The sequence below is a fragment of the Ursus maritimus genome, unplaced genomic scaffold, assembly GCF_017311325.1.
Source record: "Ursus maritimus isolate PB19 unplaced genomic scaffold, ASM1731132v1 scaffold_9, whole genome shotgun sequence".
NCBI classification, from domain to species: domain Eukaryota; kingdom Metazoa; phylum Chordata; class Mammalia; order Carnivora; family Ursidae; genus Ursus; species Ursus maritimus.
The window spans coordinates 17,059,920-17,083,833 of NW_024427107.1; the positions used below are offsets into that span (position 1 = coordinate 17,059,920).

At 40.2% G+C, this 23,914-nt stretch overlaps 1 protein-coding gene across 2 annotated transcripts in view; it reads left to right on the forward strand.

The window, feature by feature from the left end:
• TRIM55 (tripartite motif containing 55) overlaps positions 1-23,914 on the forward strand; it is a 41,078-nt gene that overhangs the window by 16,775 nt on the left and 389 nt on the right. The window contains exons 5-9 of one of the 2 annotated variants that reach the window (XM_008706737.2): positions 3,416-3,649; positions 3,995-4,017; positions 4,121-4,245; positions 5,361-5,608; positions 6,969-7,256. In XM_008706737.2, coding sequence (XP_008704959.1) covers positions 3,416-3,649; positions 3,995-4,017; positions 4,121-4,245; positions 5,361-5,608; positions 6,969-7,256 — 918 coding nt within the window. The remainder of the gene's footprint in view (positions 1-3,415; positions 3,650-3,994; positions 4,018-4,120; positions 4,246-5,360; positions 5,609-6,968; positions 7,257-23,914) is intronic. The other variant, XM_008706738.2, reaches the window with a different exon arrangement.

Sequence of the window (23,914 nt, forward strand, 5' to 3'; positions counted from 1 at the left end):
CTTACCATATTTTGCATAGAATTATACTAAAGGCACATTAAGTAAGAGAAAAAAAGAAGTTAAGTTTTTTTTTGTTAGAAAAGATAATAATTTTTCTACCCTTCTCATGAACACTGGAAAAATTATGGCAGGTTTTTAGATCTTCTAATGCCTGGTACATAGTAATTAGTGCATTTCGCTGAAGGAATGAACTAATGAATATAATTCTGAAATGATTTGAGGTTTCTTTAAAAGCCTACTTGCTGCAGAGTTGATTTGTTAAGGCATATATTTGGTTCACAGTAGTTCACATAAATGTTTTTTCAAATTACTTTCAAGTATCTCACAGCAGGGTGTGGTAGGAGTAGTTGCGACCCAGGAGTTCAAAACCCTTGGCTCTAGGCCGGAACCGACAATAAATGGCAGAATGGCTTGAGAAAATGATTTAAGTCTGCTGGGCTTCAGTTTCCACGTGAACGAAATGATTGCTTTGGAGCAGGTTATTTCTGACATTCCCTGCAACTTCAAAATTCCACAACTGAATAATTCAAATTAAGGATAATTGGATCTAAATTTAATAAGCACTGATATAGTACCCATAATGTGTCAGGTAATATTATAAGGGTTTTATACAGCATGTAGTCTTATAATAATCATCATCATCAAGCATCAACTGTGCATTGGGTAGCATTTCCTACACTATAAGTAATAGTTGCTATTAAAATTAGAGTAATTTTATTAAAATTAATAGAGTAAAAATTATTAGAAAACCTGAGTGAAAACAAAATACACTTGTAATTGAAAATAATGTAAAAATAAAGTGGTTATTTCATTTAGACCACTAAATAAAACACTAGCCATGACACATTAGACTTAGCATCAGTCTCATTATAAATAATTTGGGTCTTGTGAATTTGAAGGTTCTCATACATATTAAATCACACAGAAGAAAACTTTCAAGAAATAAAAATATTCTACCAGTATCACATCTTACTATTTGTTATACATGTTTCAAGCGCACAATTTCTTTTAGAAAAATAAGCTAGAAATCATCATATGTTTGCAGTTAACAGGAGAGCTTCTGATCATCAAAGAGGCGTATTTCAGGAATGCAATGGGCACAAGGTTTCCTGTGAGCTTAAAAGAGAAAGCAATACAGTGAAAGACAGTTTGGGAAGCTACTAACAGGCTTCAGCTCTGAGCCTCGTGAGCATCCAAATCTCAAGCTAAAGGGCTGGAAATGGATGCAAATTTGGCAAGCCCAGTGATTTCCATGTCTGGACATGCTTTGTGGGCCCTTGTCCTGCTACCTTGACAAGTGTCAAGGCTCTGCACATTTTCATCACCTCTTCACACCTCCTCTTCTCCTGCTCATCCTTTATGGCCAAAGCTGGGCATCACCTCCACCAGGAAGTTTTTCCTGAGCCATCATTCACCCTTCCTCCCCTTGAATTTCCCCCACCCGTATGCTTCTATAAAACCTGGTATAAATATCTAACATATTTCAATTATTCAGCCTACTGGGTTGCTATTATATTGTTGGTCCATAGTCTTTCTAATCGAGTGAACCTAAGCTCCTTGAGAACAGGAATTATGTTTTAGTTTATTGTTGGGTTCCCAGAACCTTGCCCAGTGCTTGACACAAATGATACGCCTAAGTATTGATTGCTAAATGAATAAACAGATACGTGGATGGTAGCATTAACTGGTAATTACTACTAAAATGATTAGAATCATTGGATCTCCTTCATGCATTATTATTGGTCAGAAAATATGATGAGGATTGACTGTGTTCCAAGGGAGGCAGTGGATTGAGGGGTGTATTTCCTGCACGTTTGTGGAGTATCTTCATAATGAACAATTTAATTTAGGTTATCCATCTTTCTCCTTACTCTAAGAACAGTAGAGAAATTGGGGAAATGATACACAGTTTTGTATATCTTTTCAACAGATATATACTGAACATCTGTTGTCCAAAGTGGTATATGTCCTAGGTAGACCCAGATTCTATCCTTAAAGAGAGTATACTTTAGATATTTAAGAAACTCTCGCATAGGAATGAAGTGATACTTGACACCAAATAAACCAGAGTTTACTAAAATGAAAGAACACATAATAAGGGTCACAAAGGTCAGAGATGTCAGATAAATTGGCTGGATTCCCAAGAAGCCTCCACTGGACAGGAGAGCTATGTTGGATCATTGTGTCTCAAAGCCTGTTCTCAGCTGGAAAGGTCCTGGACGCAGAGATGGTCAGGTCCAGGGAAGTTGGCATATATATACACACCAAGCTTACTGGAGCTTGAAAAACCAAAAGACCAATGACCAGACCAACTGGAAAGTTAATTATGATTTAAACATGGACTCAGAGAAAAGGAAGGTAAATTGTACTGGAGATGCTTCAGCCACACAATGCAAAAACACAAGTCTGATTTCCCATACAGACTTCCTCTCAGGGAATCAAAGACCAAATCCAGTATTTCCCTGTCTTAGATAATATTGGATAAATAGAGGACTAGATGGATACAGGTGTATGCCATTGGTGGTAACTATTATGGGATTTCAGAAGAACTAAAAGGTGGCATTCAGTCAGAGATTAAAGAACATTTTACGGAAGAAGTGGTATTCCAACAATGTCTTTAAGATTACTTAGAGTTGCAGCTGTGAATTGGGGAAGAACATTCTAAACAGAGGGGAAATGGTGAGCAAAGAAAGTGAGTGTTTGTTTTTGCTGGACACAGGGTATGTGATGAAGAATAGTACAGTATTACAAAGGAAAGCTGGAACCAGGTCATGGAGAAGTTGGAAAGTCAGTTATGAAGTTTAAATATTATTCTTTGGGCAAAGAGTAGTCAGAGAAAAAGCACTATACCCCAGGGAAATGTACTCCAGGAAAATGAATTTGGCTGTAGTGTATGGGTTTGCTTGAAGTAAATTCCAGATGCAGAGGCCAGTGGGAAGCCTCAGAACCTCCATGGGAGGACTGAAACTAGGACAGGAGTAATGTAGGTGGAACAGAGAGACTGAAAGGTACAAACTAGGAAATATCATGGTGTTTTCCTTACACACACATACATATATGCACACTCACCCTAAGGCAAAATAAAAGTCTATAAGCTATTTAACAAATATATAATTTTAAAAAAAAAATCTGTCTTAATTTCTGTGAAATTCTCCATTTATAAAGAACATAGTGAAAAATCATTGATCCATTTAGCCAGTTTGTTTGATTTTGGCATGTCTATGTATCAGATTTGATAAATACGAGATTTTCAAAGCATCAACACAATGGGAATCTACGTCTAAAGGACAGCTTCAAGGAAAAGAAAAAAATACTCCATATGAGTAAATTTTCTTATCTCCCAAAACATCCAGGTGATATCTCCAAATAGACACTCTTTCAAACACTTTCTAACATGAGCTAACCCAACTAACAGGAATGCTGCAGAAAACAGAAACAGGAACTTTGTGAGAAGTTTGATTACCTGTATGGCATTCTGGAGGAGAGGAAAAATGAGATGACCCAGGTCATTACCCGAACCCAAGAGGAGAAACTGGAACATGTCCGCGCTCTGATCAAAAAGTATTCTGATCATTTGGAAAACGTGTCGAAGTTGGTTGAATCTGGAATCCAGTTCATGGATGAGCCAGAAATGGCAGTGTTTCTGCAGGTAAGTATCCTTTCGGTACCTAACGGAATGAACCAAGAAGCTGGGTGCTGGAGAAGTGGGTGTTATCATATTTTTGTTATTTTATGTACATCTCATTTTGATTTATTTTACCAAGTAAAATACAAGCTCATTATGTGTTCATGTCTCCATCTGTTTAAACAACTTCATAAGCATATATTTAAGGGACCATGATATCACTTAAACATAAGAGGGTTCTGGTATAAAACAGCAGTTATTCACAGCCTTTAGAAACTATACTCTGAGATTTTCAGAGTCAGCAGAGGAAAGAATTAAGTCTTTGATGAAAAGAATTTAAGTAGGTCTGTCTTTTGTTTGCTTTCGCAGAATGCCAAAACCCTGTTACAAAAGTAAGTAATTTTCATTTTATGGAAAAATGCATACTTTTCATTTTTACCCAAGGCTATCAAACATTAGACAGTGACAGAAAGTGGCAACTTGTCTTTGTTGCAGAATTTCTGAAGCATCGAAGGCATTTCAGATGGAGAAAATAGAACATGGTTATGAGAACATGAACCACTTCACAGTCAACCTCAATAGAGAAGAAAAAATCATCCGCGAAATTGATTTTTACAGAGGTTTGTTTTTCTTGTGACCATTGGGCCAAAGTTGCAGGTGTGTGAGAGCTGCAGCTGGGCTCAGCAGGAGAAAAAGGGGATTCAGAATCACCTCCAGAATGGATGTTGACAATTACACAAGGATCATAATCCAATGTGAAACTCTATTTCATTACAGACTCATATAGTTGGTTGACAGTGTTTAGCTAGCTTTGCACAGCAAAGTGCCTATTATAATGCCATTATTGGGCATTTGATTCTGAGTAGTCAAATACTTAATAATTGATGGTGATAATGATGTCTCAACATCAACCCTACACAAGGCATTAACCACAATGACGTGAAGTGTCATCAAACGCAAGGTTGAGGATGAGATAAAGAAAAATGTAAGAAGACATTTGGATAGATATTGTAGCTCATCCACTTAACTAGACTTCAGAGGGCAAGAATAGTGATGAGTCACAGAACAGTCACACCTGGAAACAAAACGGGCTCTCTGTGACCACCTGTATTTCGTGAGTTATAAATGCATCTCTACCATTTGGTCCAGAGATCACCCTTTTGAAAATCTGTCCTCATAAAATAATTGAAAAGAGGAAAATAACCTTGGAACTGACCAAAACTGTGATTGTCTTGATTCATCCTAGCCTATTTAGATGACAAGACTCCTTGGCTAGACCACTAATGACCATGAAGCTGTATCAGTGTGTACAGATATAACTTTAGAAGCAAGTATCCAGGATGAATCTCTTTTAAAAAATTACTTAATATTGTCTCTCCTTAATATTTCCTGAGGGAATATTAAGATCAATGTGTTAGGAAGATTCATGGCATTAACTATGGCAAAAGTCAGCATTCACTGAACAGAGGAAATAAGATATTAAAACAAGACAGGGTTTTGTATGTTTTCTGAGAAAGGGAAGAGTTGCATTTCCGTTTAATTTGACACAGATAAGTAAGTGACAAACCCAGCCCACATTTAACTAGAATGTGGCATAGTTGGGCCATAGTCCCGAGTCTGATGGAGAAGATTTCCCTAGCCCTGACCTTAATCTCACTGTAAGTACTGGCCATTAATTGATTTCATAGCTGCAGTGGTAATTATAATGATTTTTAAAAATACATTACCTTACCAGAAGATGAAGATGAAGAAGAGGGAGAAGAAGGAGAAGGAGAAGGAGGGGAAGCAGAAGGGGAGGAAGTAGAAGTGGAAGAGGTAGAAAACGTTCGAACAGAGTCGTCAGGAGAAGATGAAAGCCTGGAGAAAGCCTTGGAGCCCTCTCAGTTGGCCTCAGAGCTCCAGGCTGCCCCAGGGGCACTTCCGGTTTCCTCTCCAGAGCTACCTCCAGCCCTGCCTCCCGCTGCAGATGCCCCAGTGACACAGGTAACCACTCACCAATCCCCTCCTACAGGACGCACAGGTGTGCCTCCTTGCTGAATAGCCTAAATGATGTATTCTGCCTTAAGAAGAGGGTAGCTATAGGTTAGACATTTGTATGTGGAAGACAAAAGAATTCAGGGCAGTCACAATGTCAGGCGGGAAGTTCCTCTAGGTGATTCAACAGGTTTGGTGTTGTTATAATTGGTTGGTGAGACCGAGTTTAACACAATTTTCCCACCAATACTGCCTTCGAATCTGAGGCAATGTTTGGAAATTTTGTGTGCAGGGGAGAGGGGTATGTGTGTAACATGTTCGTTCATAGAGAGCCAATGTCATGAAGATTGGGTCTGCTCTGAAAACAGATAAGAGGTACAGGGTGAGAACTAATCTGGGGTGAGAAATAAAAATTCAGCACTTTGAATTTTCTGCAGATAATAAAGGAAATAAATAGAGAAGTCATACTAGTTAATGTCCTTATCGCTGACCCTGACATACAACTATATTTTTCATTAAGTGGGCAAACAAATGACGTCGAATTTTCTATGTATCTGTCATTTGATGAGATTATGTGTTAACAGAATTTTTGTAGAAATTTCCTAGGAGATAACTCATCCCAAATTCCGTATCTGATTGGCTGACCCTTAGTTTCTAAGATGTCACTGTCCAGTTTTCAAGCCTTTATGCCGACTTCGTGACACCTCCTCGACCTGTGGAGTTTGTGGGCAATGTAGATTCATCAAAAAGGTGCCCTGGTTTTGCACCTGCTTTCAAAGTGGGTTCAAATTGTTTATCGAAACAAAACCTCTGAGGGGAAACTCTGAATTATAGAATTATATTCTGTGCTTGGTCTCCATAGGAAACCAGGGTGAAATACTATTTATGGTTCCAGATTCTTGAAATTCTGGGTATACTAATTGCACGGAGTTTGAAAGAGGTGTGGTAACTAAATGAGAGTTGGATTTGACCAGTAAGATCAATTTGAGATTTTAGGAAAGAGGTTTGGGGAGCTCACCTGGAATGTCAAAATATTAATCTTGGCCCACAGATTGACCTTTCTCCTATATCGGATATTTTATAAGCAACCTTCATTTGAGGCATGTGCTGTCTGTCTGTCCAGGCTACCATCTAATGAAGGACGAGTGCAGAAAAGAAGAGGGGGCACATGAAGGTGCCCAGACAGAGGGGCACTGGCAGCTCTCCTTCCCTGAGCGCTTGCAGAGGGCGGGATGAACTAGACATGCGCTAATCAGCACTGCACAGAGAGCTCACAGGTTTCAAACCCAAAGGGAACTAAAACCGATTGCTTTTTCTTCTTCTTCTTCTTCCTCTTTTTTTACTTTTGAATGTATCTGTCCCGATTAAGGGGGAGGTTGTGCCCACTGGCTCTCAGCAGACCACAGAGTCTGAAACTCCAGTCCCTGCAGCAACGGACACTGCGGATCCCTTGTTTTACCCTAGTTGGTATAAAGGCCAAACCCGGAAAGCCACCACCAACCCACCTCCCACCCCAGGGAGCGAAGGTCTGGGACACATAGGGCCTCCTGGTTCTGAGGATTCGAATGTGCAGAAGGCAGAAGTGGCAGAAGCTGCAGCCAGTGAGAGGGCAGCAGTGAGTGGTAAGGAAACTAGTTCACCTGCAGCTACTTCTCAGGTTAGTGTTGATGCTCTTGTGTCGGAATGCTCCCCCATGCCACCTAGCGTCCTGCTGGGGTCACAGCAAGAAAGAAGGGTTTCCCAGGGGGCAGAAAGAAAGCCTGGCTGTGGGAAAACCACAGAAACAACTCATCCTCCAATTTAGGCTTGTTTTTTTTAAGGCTGGTAAAACAAAAAAGAAAAGAGATTGATTTCACTCTACCCATACGTGGTGGCCCCACACCTGGCTTCCCGGGGGAGGGGGTACAAGCACGCCTGGCCCTGACGCATGCAGTTGAAAGCTGCTTTGTCTGTGGTGCCTGGCTGCTGGCCCAGGTTCCCGTTCGCCACGGCCACTTACCCTTGCTCAGCCTTTTCTGTGTCCTCCCTGGGCTTCCAAAGACTAATCCCCTGCTTTTGTGTCATTCCCAGCAACCGTGAAGGAGCACGTTTGAACTAAGTTCTAAGTCCGCTCTGAAAAATAACCTCTAATTGATTCCTGGATTCTGGGAGTGCGCTGGCTCTGGCTAGAAAAAGACCGTCTTGGCTTGATTAAACCAGCGCTTCCTAAACATGTGCTGCTGGGAGCAGAAAAGCACAGGTTTTCCTACATTGAAGTTTTTTTAAGGGTCACTTAATACTTTTTTTTTTCTTCCTTTTTATAATGTACTTTGAAGGCCATGTCTTTTTCCTACAATGGGTTAGATGTTTGCATGGCTCAAAGAGTCCCTAGAAGAAATATTCTATAATTTCTTCACAAGGAAGAATGCTCATGGTTGCTCCACATTCATGAACATTCTTAAATGATGTGTGGATGTGAGTGTTGCCCAGACATGGGATGTCAAAGAAATATTCCCTGGTTCTGTGCTCCTGGGTCATAGGTGATTATAAACAACAAGTGGCATTTTTGAAAAATCAGAAAGTTACTATCTTGACTGTATCTGCTCAAGTGAACCTTAATTTCATGAGGTAATAAAGGGAAATTATTCTGGGAAAACTGAAAGTAACATGCTTTTGTGTCATATTTATTTTCATAAATGAAAATGACAAAAATAATTGGTGTGAGGAAACATTTTGAGGTAGTTTTTTGGTTAAAAAATGGAGAGTAAAGTTTTCTAGAAAATTTATGGGAACTTTATTTCTAGAAAGTTAATTGGATTTCTTGCATATTTAGTAGAAGTTGAGTCAGGAGGAACTGTTTTCTGAAAACAATGGTGCAAAACCCCATAAAAGGAGCATGTAATAGGGCTCCAAGCCCAAATGCAAAATCCATCTAAATGGTGATGAAGAATATTATTTGTGATAATATCAGTGAAGCTCTCTTCTTGTTTTCTCACAGGAGTTAGCAATCTGCCTAGCACTTTTGGCTTTTCTTATACTTCACTACATCTGGCGTCAGATTCAGTGCTTGATTTTTACTTTAATGGGTAGGATATATTTTCTTTTCCCTTAACTAACATCTCATGCAGTTTCTTCCATAATGTTCCTACTCTATAGGCTCAGAGATAAATTTCTCCCCAACTCTCAGGCTCAGTCATCAAGCAAGAACCAAGTTCTAGATAATACTCATGGCTTCAAGCTCCCTACAATGCAATCACCTCAAGATGCCTTCCTGAGGAGAATTGCTCCGTTATCTAATCCTGCATGGAGGGGAATCCTGACTCAGTGGGCAATTATTCAGTCATCCAATAAGAGTGGACCCTCTAAAACAGCCATGAGGGGAGGCCAGTCGCAAAAGTGCTGTGAGGATTCACTGCTCTTCAAGTAGAGGGAGGCCCAGCAAAGGACTAGTTCAGGAATATATAGGGTTTCCATAGATTAAGTAGCTACACTTCATTGGCTCACACCAGCGGCACCCAGGATGTGGCCAGATGACTCCTGTCAAAGATCCACAGGCAATTCTTGAGCTGGGCCGGGTGACTTCTCAGTTCTCTTTGAATCCTCAGACGCTACAGTCTTACGTGAGAGAGGAGATCTCGGAGAGAAAGGTATTGTGTGTGCAGCAGCATCGAGGGGATTTCAGCCGGGTGAGATCTGAATGAATAAAAAGCAGGAAGATCAACGTTCATCCACCAGACATAAAGAATGAGAACCAAAGAAAAGTCATAAAGCCAACGGCCTTTGAGATACCTTTCTCAGAGCCAAGGCTTTTCTTAACTACTATTATAAGACTTGCATAAGAACTGACATCTTATCCTTTAGCAGCCTTTTGAAGATTATCATTTTAATAATATTTAAAGATTCAAACCTCATGTACTTTTGAGTAAATGACCCTGTTGGACCTGAGGCCCAGCTCCCTGAGCCTGTAGCTCAGAAGCGATTCAGAGTGACTGGTGCTGAAAGTCCTCAGCTATTTCTGGCTCATTGACTTTTTCCTGGGTTGACATTGACCCTTCTGGAAGCTCCCATCATAGTTCCTTTCTGCCTCATTAGCTGTCTGTTCAGCAATGACAGTAGGATCTCCATGGGTCCCTGTCATGTCCGTAACTATGGGTGAATCGGATCTGACCCAGTGTCTAACACTCAGCCAGAAACATGTGTACCCTAGAATGTTTCTAGTGTCCTTATAGTCTGCTCATTATTTGTGGTGAAGAGTAGTGGGTGGAAGCATTGGCCATGGACTCAGTGGGGCAAATGGGGGAGAGAGAAAACTCATATTTTATGGGAATATCCTGAATAACTGTGGATCTGAAAAATTGAAGAGTTCAGTTTACATTCTGAGAATTTAGGTTTTGGGCTTTGTTGCCGTATATTCTTGTAATGCTTCTCTGAGGCTGCAGGGGGAGAGTCATGCTTCTTGTCTGCCATCCACTGAGCCCACGTCATGTACCCCAACATTCACATGCCTGTCTGCTAAGATAAGGGTGAGACACATGTAAGCACTCTGCAGTAGGGTGATTTGCATTCACTGTTGCAAATATGGACAGATCAATAGAGACCTCACCATAGTACCAGATTCCTAGACTCTGAGTTTTTTGCAGACCTGCTTTACTTTCACCACCTCAGAACCCAACTCACTAGATTAATATTTGTCCAATGCAAGGTTACCTTATTGGAATTTCACACTTTATCATTAATCTTTCCCTGGACATTTAGGATGTGATACAAAAGTTCTCATTGGTTCCCAGGTGGTCTTACCTCTCTTTACTATGTGTCAGGGAATAAGGTTGCCTGAGAACCTCAAGCATCTCAGCCTCACCTACTGATCTGTAAACTCACTTCAGTCACCTTCAGATTTTTAAGAAGGCAAATGTTCCATTTCCAGGTGCTTTCTTCACAGCCATTCACACAATGAAAGCTGCCGTTGCCTCTGCTGCCTGTGATTTCTGATATCATACAATCTCCACTTTATCCCGTACCTTCTCTCTTCACCTAATCACATAGGCAGATTATGTGTTAGAAACTGGTCATGGCAAAAACCAGACATCAGCAGTCTCCACTAGTGGCAAACTGGGATTCTGCTTTTTGTTAGATGAGAGGATCACTGTTGCCTTCCCAGCCCTCATTCTTGAAAAGATAAATTTCTCAACAAGTTTGGGGTTTAGCCTTGTGGCAAAACTGAATCCCATAGGAGAGAGACTTCTGCAGGAGGCACTTTGAATCCTGTAACATCCTATTTCTCCCAGAAAACCCCGTGAAAGCCCCTGGACATGAACTGGTCTTTAGCTGCAAACTTGCCCTCTAAGTTTCCACCTTTCTAGGCCATACCTGCTGTAGGCTCAGTCAACGCAAAGAGAGTTTGGGGGAAATAACATTTGATCTACTTCATGTATTAATTTTTACATTTATTTTGAAAAGGTGACATCACATCCTAGTCAATCTTAGAGGAGAGGGCAGTAATAAGGTGGGAAGAAGGCAGGTCGGCTGCCCTTGGAAAGCCGTCTCTGTGAGCCTCATCTCCTGGGCATGCCTTGTTGCAGCCATTTCTGGGTCCAGTCAGCTTCCCTCCATTGTCTTTCCTCTTCTTATACAACTTACATGCAAATTACTCCTGGGTGTTCAGGCAACGATCATTCCCACCACCCACAGTCATGGACGATTGAGTATTTTATTGGGAATGTATGTGGTAGTTAGATTTTTCCAGAAGTGAGAGCAGCAATAATGAAAGACCCTCCCTATTCCCCTTCCTCCCTCCCTTAATGAGGCTTAATGGCCTTGTGTGGAAGAATTTGTCCAAACTGTTTAATGGGAGTTGTTCAGGGAACAGGGATTTCCAGAGAAATGTCTTCCTATCTGGTGCATTAAGTTGGCAGCTGCTCTGGTTGATACTTGAGCTGGACCATGGCAGCTGCCTCAAGGTCAGAGGACCTCCCATTCCCCCCTCCCCACACCCCAATGACAGTCCATTGTTTTGGGGATAGGGACTTTGACAGTAAAATCTCTGCAATTTCTGCCTCTATAAAGAACTTCAACTCATATATTTCACCAGAGTACGAAGTTGTGGTTATAAGAGAACCTAGAAGTTTTACTATAACATAGCTATTTCTTTAAGAATAGAGAATCTACTTTCACATTCCATTCTTCAAGCCTGAAAATAGACAAACAAGTTGGGTAGAAATTCTGCCAAGTCTCGGGCATGAAATTAGCAAAAAGGACTTAGGTTCCTGTCCTGCTGCTTCTCTGCACCGACTCTGGGCATTTACTTTCTTTGAGCCTCAGTTTTCTCACTGGGAAGATGAAGCAACTACTCAAAAGATTCATTGATTTACAATGTGGAGAGTGAAAAATTTAGTACCAAGAATATTATAAATTGTCTCAGGATGTTTTCATTGAGAGGGTTACAGACTCAGTCCTGACACAAGCCACGCTAAGGGACAATAGTAACAGGTTCTTAGTGAAATAGACAGCCTGTTGCATTTCTCAAAATATATGTCTTGCCTTGAAGCTCTTCCATAAATGTCCATTTCCCAAACTCTTCTAAATCTCTTCCTGGGCACCCTTCCAGCTGAATGTTTACGCAGCGGCGATTACCCGTTTTGATGCCATAAACTCCATAAAATCCATGATGGTTCAACTCTAACGTTCACCTAAGGGTGGCCCAGTAGAGCAAATTCTTAGCATGTACACGGTAGAGGTAACCACAGAATACTAGATGAATGAAGAGATGAACAATGTGTGGTTTAAAAATCCACCTAAGTGTTACAGTTCCGTTTTGACAAATATGTAGCCTTATATAGCCACTACCACAATTAAGATGTAGAATATTTCCATCACTCTACAAAGTGCCCTGTGTGCCTTTGCAGTTAGTCCCCTCCCTGCATACCGGTGGGTAGTATCAATCTTTTACACATTAGCCGTTCTAACGGATGTGTATTCTACGTCATTTAATTTGCATTTCCTCAATGACTAATGATGTTTAGCATCTTTTCATGTGCTTCTAAGTCATTTTAATATTTGATGAAGTATCTGTTCACAATTGCCCAATTTCTTTGGGTTGTTTATCTTAATAGAGAGTTATAAAAGTTCCTCATTATTTTGGATAAAACTCTCTTATCAAACATGTTTGCAAGTATTTCTCCCTCACAGCCCCAGTCCAACCAGCCTGCCTCTCCTTCCTCCCCCGTGGTTTGCCTTTTCATGTTCTTAAGTGTATTTTGAGGAGCAAACATTTTTAGTTTTGATGAAGTTCAATTTGTCATTTTTTCCTTTATGCTTTGTGCTTTTTGTATCTTAAGAAATCTTTGCTTAGCTCAAAAATCACAAGGATTTTTTCTCATTTTCTTCTAGAATTTTTATAGTTTCAACTCTTAAATTAGATCTAAGATCATTTTAAGTTAATTTTTGTATTGTGAGATAAGAATCAAGGATTTTTTTGTCTGCTTATTTTCTATGTAAATATTTGTTCCAACACCATTTGTTGAAAAGGCTATCCTTTCCCCCAGTGAATTACCTTGATGACTTTGTAGAAATTCAAATGACCATATATGTTCAGGTCTACTTGTAGACTCTCTATTTTGAACCATTGATCTGTATGTTTGTCCCTCTACCAATACCACACTGTCTTAATTATTATAGCTTTATAGAAGTCTCTAAATCAGGTAATGTAAGTCCTCCACTTTATTGGTTTTATTTGGTTTTATTGGTTTTCTCTCTCTCTGTGAATTTTCTATTTCATTGATCTCTGTTTATTATTTTCATCCTTATGCTTACTTTGGGTTTAATTTTCTCTTCTCTTTCTAGCTTCTTAGGGTGAAAACTTGAATTACTGATTTGAAATCTTCCTTATTTTCTAACATAAGCATTTAATGCTATAAATTTTCATCTAATCATTCCTTTAGCTGCATCCCACAAGATTTGATATGTTGTATTTTCACTTTCATTTAATTCAGAATATTTTCTAATTTACCTTAGGATTTGTTCTTTGACCCATGAGTTATTTAGATGAGTCATGTTTATTTTCTAGATATTTGGAGATTTTCCAGATATCCTTCTGTTTGATTTCTGGTTTGATTCTGTTGTGGAGAGAGAATATTCTTCATATGATCTCAATCCTTTTAAATTTAAGATATGTTTTATGGCCCAGAATACAATCAACCTTGGTGAATGTTCCACATGCCCTTGAAAACATTGTATTTTCTGTTGTTAGGTGAGTGTTCTATAAATGTCAATTAGGTCAGTTAATTCATGGTGTTGTTCAAGTCTATGACATCCTTACTGATTTTCTGTTGACTTGTTTTATCAATTGCTGAGAGAAGAAGTTTGAGATATCTGATTATAACTGTGGGTTTGTATATATCTTCTTGCAGTGCTATCGCTCTTGCCTCATGCATTTGAAACTCTGTTTAGCTGGATTCACATTTAGCATTGTTCTATTGTCTTGAAGAATTTATCCCAAGAGAAGTGTTAAGCAAAACAAAATTCTTTTCTATCTCCCTCTTCTGTATGTGTCTGCCAGCTTTAATGGGTATAAGGAGCTTCCTCACACACATGTACTATCTTTTAAGTTAGTAGGCAGGTAGGGAGAGCCTAGAGAAGAAAGGTGTTGACAATCCTTGAGAAGCACCAGGTGTCTGGCAATAGGGAAGGCCTCATAGCCCCAGTCCAACCAGCCTGTCTCCCCTCCCTCCCCCGGCAATGTACAGGGCCAAGCATAGCAGGAGCTGAAATAGCTGACCTATCTAATGCTTTTAAGTGAGTAGGCTGAACTTTATGATTCAATGACTAGTTGTCACTGGTCTATGGTGTCCTATTTTTAGTTCTGATGTAAATTGCTGTATAAGCTAATGTCTCTGTATATTTTCATGACACACTTAGGCCCTAATTAAATCCTTGTCTTATCTAAACCAGTTTTTACAGAACTGCAGAGGTCACCCTATCATGGGCCAGGGATTCCCAGCACCAAGTTGTCTTCTTGGCTAAGAAGATCCAAGCTTCCCAATCCAAGTGTTGACAAGCAGGTGCACACGATCCCTTCTACTGCCTCAAGTGTTTCCAAATTCTTTCCTATCTAGCGTATCATGGGCTTAGGCACAGAACCTAGGAACCACATGGGTCCCCTACACCTTCAAGCTCTTCACTCTAAAATAGCAAAAGGAATGTGTGGAAGTCAAGGCCAGTGGGCCAGTGGTACCAAGGAAAACCAGGCCATACCATCTTAGTCCCCAATTCAGATACAATAAATGTTATCCTGTGAGGTTACAAAGCTGCTCCCAGAGAAAAATAAAAAAACATTTCATGAGAGAGAGAGAGAGAGAATGGGGGAGGGGAAAGGAGGGAGAAAAAAGAAAGAGGAAGGAAGGAAGGAAGGAAGGAAGGAAAAAAGGAAGAAAGCCAGCCAGCCTATGGTTTAACAAGCAGGGGCTTGCAGACTCTTTACCTTTCTTGAAGGGTTTATTTCCTAGGTGCTCAGAAACCAATATATGTGTCCCCAGATCTGAGACCTTACTGAATTTCTCATCATCTCAAGATTCGGTCTCCTAGAAAATATTCATATTTTCCTAAATCAGAATGAACATTAGGCCGAAGTTCCAAGGAGAAGCAGCATGTGGAATCCTGGGTCTCCACAGGTATCACATGAGAAAAGATAAAATTATTTTCATGCAAATGATCTTTGACCCCTCATTCTGATTTCCAGGGCAAATATCAACTCTAGTTGCCACTTGAGACTGAGAGGTCAGAGATGTTGGAGACTAGAGTGCTGGAAAGCTGGTTTTCTGAGTGAGATTAATCTCACAAGGTATTACAGAACATTTAAAAAAATAAAGCAGGAGACCAAGAACATGATTTCCCATGAGTGTGACTACAGGTCCCGTGTTCTTTGAAATGATCTATTTAATTTTCCAAAACAAACTGAAATGAATGAAAATTTAACTATGTTCTCTAAATTTAATTGAGGGATTCAGGGTGTCAAATTATTTTCAAACAGAAATCCCTACTGAGAGCGACTGCTTGTGTTTTTTACAAATTAGGAGATTCAAGTTTACAAATCGCTGATATGCCAGCGCCTGACTATGCTGGAATAAACCTTGGTAAAAATAGAGAGAAAATTGATCAGGGCTCAGGACTGGCCTACATTTACTGCATAACACTGTACAGGACTTAGTAACTCTAGCAATTATAAGAAGTTATGATAATAAAATGCAGTCATTTTACATAGAAAAAGCTTTAGGAGAGAGTAAGGTTTTTCTTAAGGAAGTTTTAATGAGGCCATTACATTAACATTATTGCTTTCTCATTCGTATTCTTCAACTGCAATTCTTTTTCTGGCCTTTTTTTTTTTTTTCCTGTTGGGGAAGTGACATCCTAATAACTGTCAATTTGGGGGCTTTACTAAAAGGACAAAAAATATCTATACTAAAACTGTAGGCTATATTTCTCAGGATCAAATAGCATCCTTGGCAAAGTTTACCTTAATAGGAAGCTAAAATGGATGTATTCATTTGAAAGAGGGAAATATAATATAAGTTGTGTGTGAGCAGTATCATGAATTCATTCCCCTGGCAACCTGTGCCTGCAGCCCTACAATTCTGTGAAAACAGGAACGCAGGCACCAGAGAGAGCTCTCTGGGGATGTTGTTACAACATAGCTAGTTGAGTTTTGCTTCCTGTGTCTTAAAATTGTTTGTTATTCTGATTTAACCTAAGACCCTTGCTAGTATTGCACATTATGTGGATTTTTTTCTATCTTTGTTTACATATCTCAGTGAATTCTATGAAATACCTTTTCTTCCACTACCACCCACGAAGAATTAACCCACCACCGCGTTAATCCATCTGGAAAACCAACGCCGTGTGGCAGTAGTGCTGTAACTAGTGTGTGTCCGTTGCTTTATCACCTACAAAGTCTTCCACAGAGGTTCTCTCATTCAAACCTCACGGCAACCCTGTACAGTAGGAATCGTTACACTTACATATTTTATGGTGGAGGATCATAGAGGATGCCTGACTTGCTCAAGGTCACAGAGCAGCAGGAGCTTAGAGCCCAGTGATCCCGTGCCCCGCCCCCAGAGTGTGAGCGTGCAATATATTGTACACCAAGCTCGCATCTGAGCCAAGTGAGTGAATCCCCACCTCACCTGGGTTGATGACTGAAGCAGAGGCTCCCCTGCTTTGATTCACCGCTCTTGACGCATTGGCACAGCCTCACAGCACAGAGAGAGGTCGTTCTAGGCCTCCACTGCTCGCAGGCATGTGGCTGACCATTGCGATGACAGTACCCCGATCCTTTAGTTGCACCCCACACTGCTGACCAACCTGCCTCTCTCTGTCTGACTTCCAATGGTGGAATTGGCCCCTCCCGTGAGTCTCACACGTTCAACAGCACTAGCTTTTCTCTTTGGATTTGTGGTCACTATTAATAATTCTCGGCACTTTAGTTAGAGTTACTTTGAGCAAGGTCCTCAGCCCTCCTGAGCCTGAGGTTTCTCATCTATAAGTTGGGCATAACAATACTATCAACTTCCCAAGACTCTAGAAGAGAATTTGTTTGGCCTATTTGTCTAACACAAGGCACAGAAGCTCCTGTCTGTGAGGAATTAATGATCTAATTAGCAGTGTTGTCATTCAGTACTTCTTTCATAGTGGGTGAGAACACACACTCTATACTGAGCACATGATCATCAGGTCCATATCTGAGAAGAAGGCTGGCTTTCAGTGTTTGCCAGGCTGTGATACCAGTGTTTTAGCTTCTTCCTGCTCCCCACGCCGACCCCATCAATGCCTAAATACCATGTTTAAAACAAACCAAACAGTACACACTATAAATCTTCCTCTGGGTTAGGAAAAAATGGATGGGTTTAATTTCCTCTCGTTTCATAAGTCTGAGGAAACTATTCTTGTTCCTATTCTCCCCTTAGCAAGAAGCAGCAGTTAGTGACAACAAAGCCCCGAAATCAAATCTCTTCACTCATTTCTTTCTTTCTTTCTTTCTTTCTTTCATTTATTTATTTGAGAGGAGAGAGAAAGTATGGCAGGGAGGGGCAGAGGCAGAGGGAGAGTCTCAAGCAGACTCCCCACTGAGTGCACAGCCCAAAGACTCAGGGCTGGATCCCAGGGCCCCAAGATCATGATCTGAGCCGAAATTGAGAGTTGGACACTTAACCAACTGAGCCACCCAGGCACCCCTCCCTTCACCCATTTCTTTACTTAGTGTGTACAGCTGCAGATCCTCCCAAGAAAAAAATGCTTGTAGTGGGTGTTTTCCTTCTATAGATCTTTTGGAGTGTACCTATTTTCTTCTTCCTCTAGCATTCATGGACAGCATGCTATATTTACACAGCTCTGTGCTTCCTAATGCATCTCAGTTGCCCCGCTGCCAAGCAGAAATGTCTGCATTCCTGTGAGAGAAATGCCCATGGTGAAGACCTGCCCAGCAGAATTTCCAGGGCTTAGACCCTCAGCTGTGAATTAGAGACCACGCACCCACTTATTCCTCAGACACGGATGCCTGGCTCAGGCTCTTGGACGTACTCTCTTTTCCAGTCTGGAATCCATAAGGCTTAAGCTATCCAAGGGCCTGCGGTTCAGGAATGCTAAGTAGGAAGTAGGCCAGTGCTTGAATCTTTCTGAATAAGCATTCTAAGCATGACCTCAGCAATCCTACTCACACCTGTTCCCAGCATCTGGCTTTGATTCTGTGACCCAGCCTAGCAGGTTCAGGAAACAGGGTGGTTGCCCACTCAAGCAGCAGCCTCAAGTCTAGCTTTAACCCTTCTATCCATATTCCTTCAAGGCAAATGGATTTCATTATAGATGGGCAAGCGTCCTTTTGAATTAGCCAAGGAGGACTGGCATTTAACAAACAGTAATAACCAGATCCTTCTGTCAGGTTGATTTTGTGATTGGCATTCACAGCAGCAGAGAGGAGATGGGGCCCAAGGGTGGGGGCTTGGACACAAATTTTCTCACTGCCCCCAATATCCCTTCAATGGCATGACGTAGTGGCTCCCATGTCCACCACAGTTGTCCCTCAGGATAAGACATAGACATTTCCATGCTATGTGACAGGGTTGTACATTAAGACATCAGCATCCATTAATGTCTTAGTCGTCGTTTAGTTTATCAGATACATTACTATCACCTGGATAAGCTGAGGAACTTGAGCACAGGCAGCTAAATGATAATGGACCAGGATCACCGGTGGTAGAAAAAATGATCATTTGGGGAAAAGCAGAGGCTGGCACCACATGGAGCCTCTGGGAAGCCTTGAGGGAGCCTGAGGGCACTGGTTACTGATCAGAGAGCTCACCCTTTTGCTTTGGGCCAGCTAAAAAAATATTTTCCCTCTTAAATGTGACTACCCATGTTTGTGCCAGAATGCATATCAGGAAAGCATCTGTTTGGTTTTGTGCAGCCGGTGAATCATGTGGTGCAGGATGCATTTAGGTAAAGGGAGCTGCTACTATGCCCCCACGCTAAGATGAGAGCACGTTCACTGAACTGCACCAGTGACAATCCCTCTGCTAAGTGCCCAGGGACACGTCTGGCTTCAGTTGAGCACTGAAGACAGTTTCATGCGTTGATTGTCAAGAATCTTGCCACAAGAAGCATGTTGGCTTAAAAAATAAAAATCATCGCATTTAGCATAAAAATCAAGCCAAAGACTCCACTGAGCATTTCATGCCCTTTTCTTTGACACTTTCCTACTAAAAACTAGCCTTTGGTTAAGAGCAACAGGTTTGCGTGTGCTTAGAGACCAAAAAGGTAAATTGATGAAAAAGCAAGCCAGGTAAAAGAAAAATGTTAATAAAATCATAAATACAAGATTTAGTTTGCTTTCCTCTTTACTCCTGAGCATAGCAACTATACAAGCACAATGAAAAATGGCCACTGAAACCAGCCTTGCAGCAGAGGAGGCAAAAGGGAGTAGTGAGCATGATGGAAATCAGGGGGGAGAGAGAGAGAGAGAGAGAGAGCGAGCACGCATGCGCATATCCAGTCCAAAGGGCAGGTTCTGGATTGCTACATTTCTGCTTTGTCAAGAGAATCTGCAAATCCAGATTTTAATGTGAAGTCTATTTTTTTTCTTAATTTTTAATTGTGGTAAAACCCACATAACATAAAAATTACCATCATAAACATTTCTGAGCACACAGTTCAGTAGTCTTAGTATATTCACATTGTTGTACAGCCAATCTCCAGATTTTTTGTTACCTCACAAAACTGAAACTCTGTACCCATTAAAAAACAACTCCCCATTTTCCTCCTTCCCCCAGCCTCTGGAAACCTCCATCCTACTTTCTGTTTCTATGAATTTGACTGCTCTAGATACTTCTTGTAGTCTGTAAGTGGAATCACAAAATATTTGTCATTTTGTGACTGGCTTATTTCACTTAGCATACTGTCCTCAAGTTTCACCCATGTTGTAGCATACGTCAGAATTTTCTTCCTTTATGGAGCTGAATAATATTCTATTCTATGTATATGCTATATTTTACTTATCCATCCATCCATTGATGAACACTTGGATTGCTTCCACTCTTGACTATTCTGAATAGTGCTCCTATGAACATAGGTGTGCAAATATCTGTGTGTCTCTGCTTTCAACTCTTTTGAGTATATGCCCAAAAATGGACTTGAGGGATCATGTGGTAATTCTATGTTTAATTTTTTGAGGAACTACCACACTATTTTCCATAGCAGCTGCTACATTTTACATTCCTACCAACAGTGCACAAGGGCTTCTATTTCTCCACCTCCTTGCCCCTGATTTTTTAATGTTGCAACTAACTCAAGTTTTTGTCAAAATACCACTCAGCCACACAGTTCAGATCAAGTAAACACTGTCCATTATCTGGAACTGTCCTGTGCACAGAGACAGATGTCCACAAGCCTCTGGAAGAATGCATGCTCCTTAATCCCCATCAACAAAAATTGTTCTAGATGACCTCTCTTGTCAAGGGTGATGCCAGCACATCATGCAGCTTTGGGTGGAAGAACCTCTCATCGCCCTACTCTTCTATGGAGTAAAACCCTCATACCATAATCTGACTTTAATTTTTTTCCTCTCAAAAAACATTTGGTAGTAACAGGGAAAACAAATCCAAGGAAAGGATTTTGTTTCTGCGTGAATCTGGCTCATGAATACCCGGCATTCCTGGTCAAGTTCATCTAAGAAAAGTAGTCTTTCTCCTAAGCAAATGTATGTCACTCCCCTCTGTGGTCTTTTGTGGATCTTGACTGAATCACATCTTGCAGCTGAGACAGGAAAAATGCTGCCTCTCTAGTCCATTTCCTGCTCTTTTTTATGACAAAAATTCATTTCTTGAATTATTTGAAGCCCCATGGTGATACATACAGCATAGTGTTAGGTGATGGTTGTAACTTTGTTTGGTCACTTGACAAAAATGTGTAAAATTTAGAATAAAGGACTAATAATCCTTTCTTCATCTTTTTACACATCTCAAAGTAGACTGAAATGCAGGACAGACTCAAAAGCCGGTAGGGAAATTCAGTGCTTGTCATTTCTGTCCTTTGTTCAGCTTCATGGGACATCTGTATTCCCAAGAAATGGCATTTCCTGTGATGGAAGAGAACCAGCATTTGGAGAGCTACTTAAAGGAATACGTATATACCATTCTATTTGAGGAAGGTTATAGGACAAATGTCTGCTTATGATTTAATGGGCTATACTTATAGAAAGGAGGTTTCTAAATCTTTAACTCATTCTTCCTTTAGGAAAGAGCTATATATAAAGTTGGGCTACTTGGAAATACACCAGATAGGTCATGGATAATCATGATTATAATATGCCACAGGAATTAAATCCTATAATAACCAATTCTGACAAGATGAGCATTGCAAATATAACTGTCTTTCCTTACTAGGGGTCACTGCTGTTGTATGTAGTTCCTCATAGGCAGTTCCCAGGTGATCCTGCATGGTAGGGGAGCATCTTCACTAATGTAAGAAGAAAGGAAGGAAGGAGGGAGGGAGGAGAGGGGAGGGGGGAAGAGGGAAGGAGGAAATGCACATTTTTAAAAAACACTTAATATAAGTGAGGCATGTGCAAAGTGCTTTAGGTGTATTACTTTATTTATTCAGTACTTATAACAGCCTTGCGAGATAGGGTCTCATCTCTATTTTGCAAAAAGAAAAACCTTGGTATTTTAAGTCAGAGGTTAACTGACTTATCCGTCATATAGCTAGTAAGTGGTTAGTCTGAGATTCTATGCCAGGCTCAACCTCTTGGCATAGAACTTCTTTGCTGAGATGGTTGGTGGGTCCCCAGATTTACATAAACAAGACCAAAGAGATGGTGTAATCACCTGAAAATACTCAGGATAAATCTCTGCTCTTGGCACCCACTCTGGCAATGGCCTTTCCTCTCTGAAAGACAGTATCTGCCCATATCATTCAGACAGAAATCTAATAACTGCATGAAACATAGGGATGTAAAAGGAGCAACTTAAACTACTGGATACCAAATTTTGAAGGTTGCCAGGTACGACCAGCTAGAACGTTTTCAATGGAAGATAGATTTTCATCTCAAGTACAGAAAAGCACAAAAATATACACAAATCCCAAAAGCAGTACCAACTGGTTTGTTAGCCACCAGCAGTTTTGCAAAGATTGTATCCCTCTACAGCAAATACCTTACCCAACTAGTTTTGCCCCTTAGATATTTCAGAACAGCTGTCATGGAAGATTCCTTGAGATTAGGGATTGCTTTCAAGGAAAAGAGGCTACAAAATGCACACTGATGGTCTGTTTAGGCAGAATTCAGTATTCATTCCTATAACATGGTTAAAAAAAAGGTCTCTACAGACTGATATGTCCAGATCACTTGGGTTGAGGGTTTATTTGTTTGTTTTTTTATTTCATTTGTTTTATTTTGGTTTGGTTTTGGTTTTTTGTTTTTAGAATTAGTTAGAGTAAGGTTGACTACGGTGGGGAAGAGAATAGTTTCATGTGCACAAGCAGGCACAGGATTCTGCCAGGATATTGCTTTTTCTGCATCAACTTCATGGACACGGAGGTAGCTAATCCATTACCAAATAGAATCCGATAGCATAATAGCAATTTCACTTGATGTCTAAAAAAGCCCAATTTCTAAAAAAGCCCAATTTCACTTGATGTCTCAACTATTCCTTCATGGAAAACTACTTGCTTCAGTTTTATTCTGCTGTGACTAAGTATGATTTCATGGCCCTTCTAAACTTTCTATCAAGGAACAACATGGCAGTTGGAAGGATACTCCCCAAACCATAAGGACTTGGGACAATTCTAGTGAACTTGAAACATTACCCCAAAACATATATTTAGGGTGAATTCTGGGAAGGTGTAGGAAAAGCACTCATTTTTCACTCGAAACTATTTTAAGTGGCAACAACACAGCGTACTTACCAAAATTCTGCTTTGTCATGCCAGCTTTCTATCGTCCATTCATTCAGCAACTTCACAAAATCACCCCAGGCTTCTGCATTGAATGCATGTGCCTACCTCATTGCTTTGAAATCAGTGCCATTCTAATCCAGTGGGATAATTTTACCAGTGAAGTCATCAGAATATGTTAGCCTATCCTCGGTAGCTCTAGGAAGAACTGTGTTTGTCAGAGTACCTTTAAATGCAAAGGGCCTGAGTATATACATCAAATTGCATTTCAGCAAGACTTCTTTATGACTGTCTCCCATTTCATTATTATTTTTTAAACCCAAAACAACAGAAATAAATTTCACTTATAAGATTAGATTGATCAATGACTTCAAAACCATAACGGTATTTGTCTGGTATCCAGAAAAGATAGATACCTTTTATAGAGATATCTATATAAAAGATAGATATCTCTTTAGAAATTTTGATGTCATTAGATGTTATTCTCTAAAGAAAAAAAAAGTTCTTTCATTCATGATTTGCTCAAAACTAAGCCTGCAGCTTTGCAAAGAAATACACCATTTACATATACATATATAATATATAGCACTGTGTAAGTTTAAGGTATAAGTGATTTGACTTAATATATATTATGAAATGATGACCACAATAAGTTTAGTTAACATCCATCATCTCCTATAGATGCCAAAAAGAAAAAAAGAAAAAAATGGGTTTTTTTCCTCATTTTTTTCCCCTTGTGATGAAAACTCCTAGGATCTACTCTCTTAAAAACTTTCAAATATGTCAGCAGTGTTAACTGTGGTCATCATGTTGTACACTGTGGACTTTCCTAAATGCAAATTCCTGTTAGTTCAACGACACTTTCATCTCCATAAATTGTATACAAGTGGACTTAAAAAAAATAGC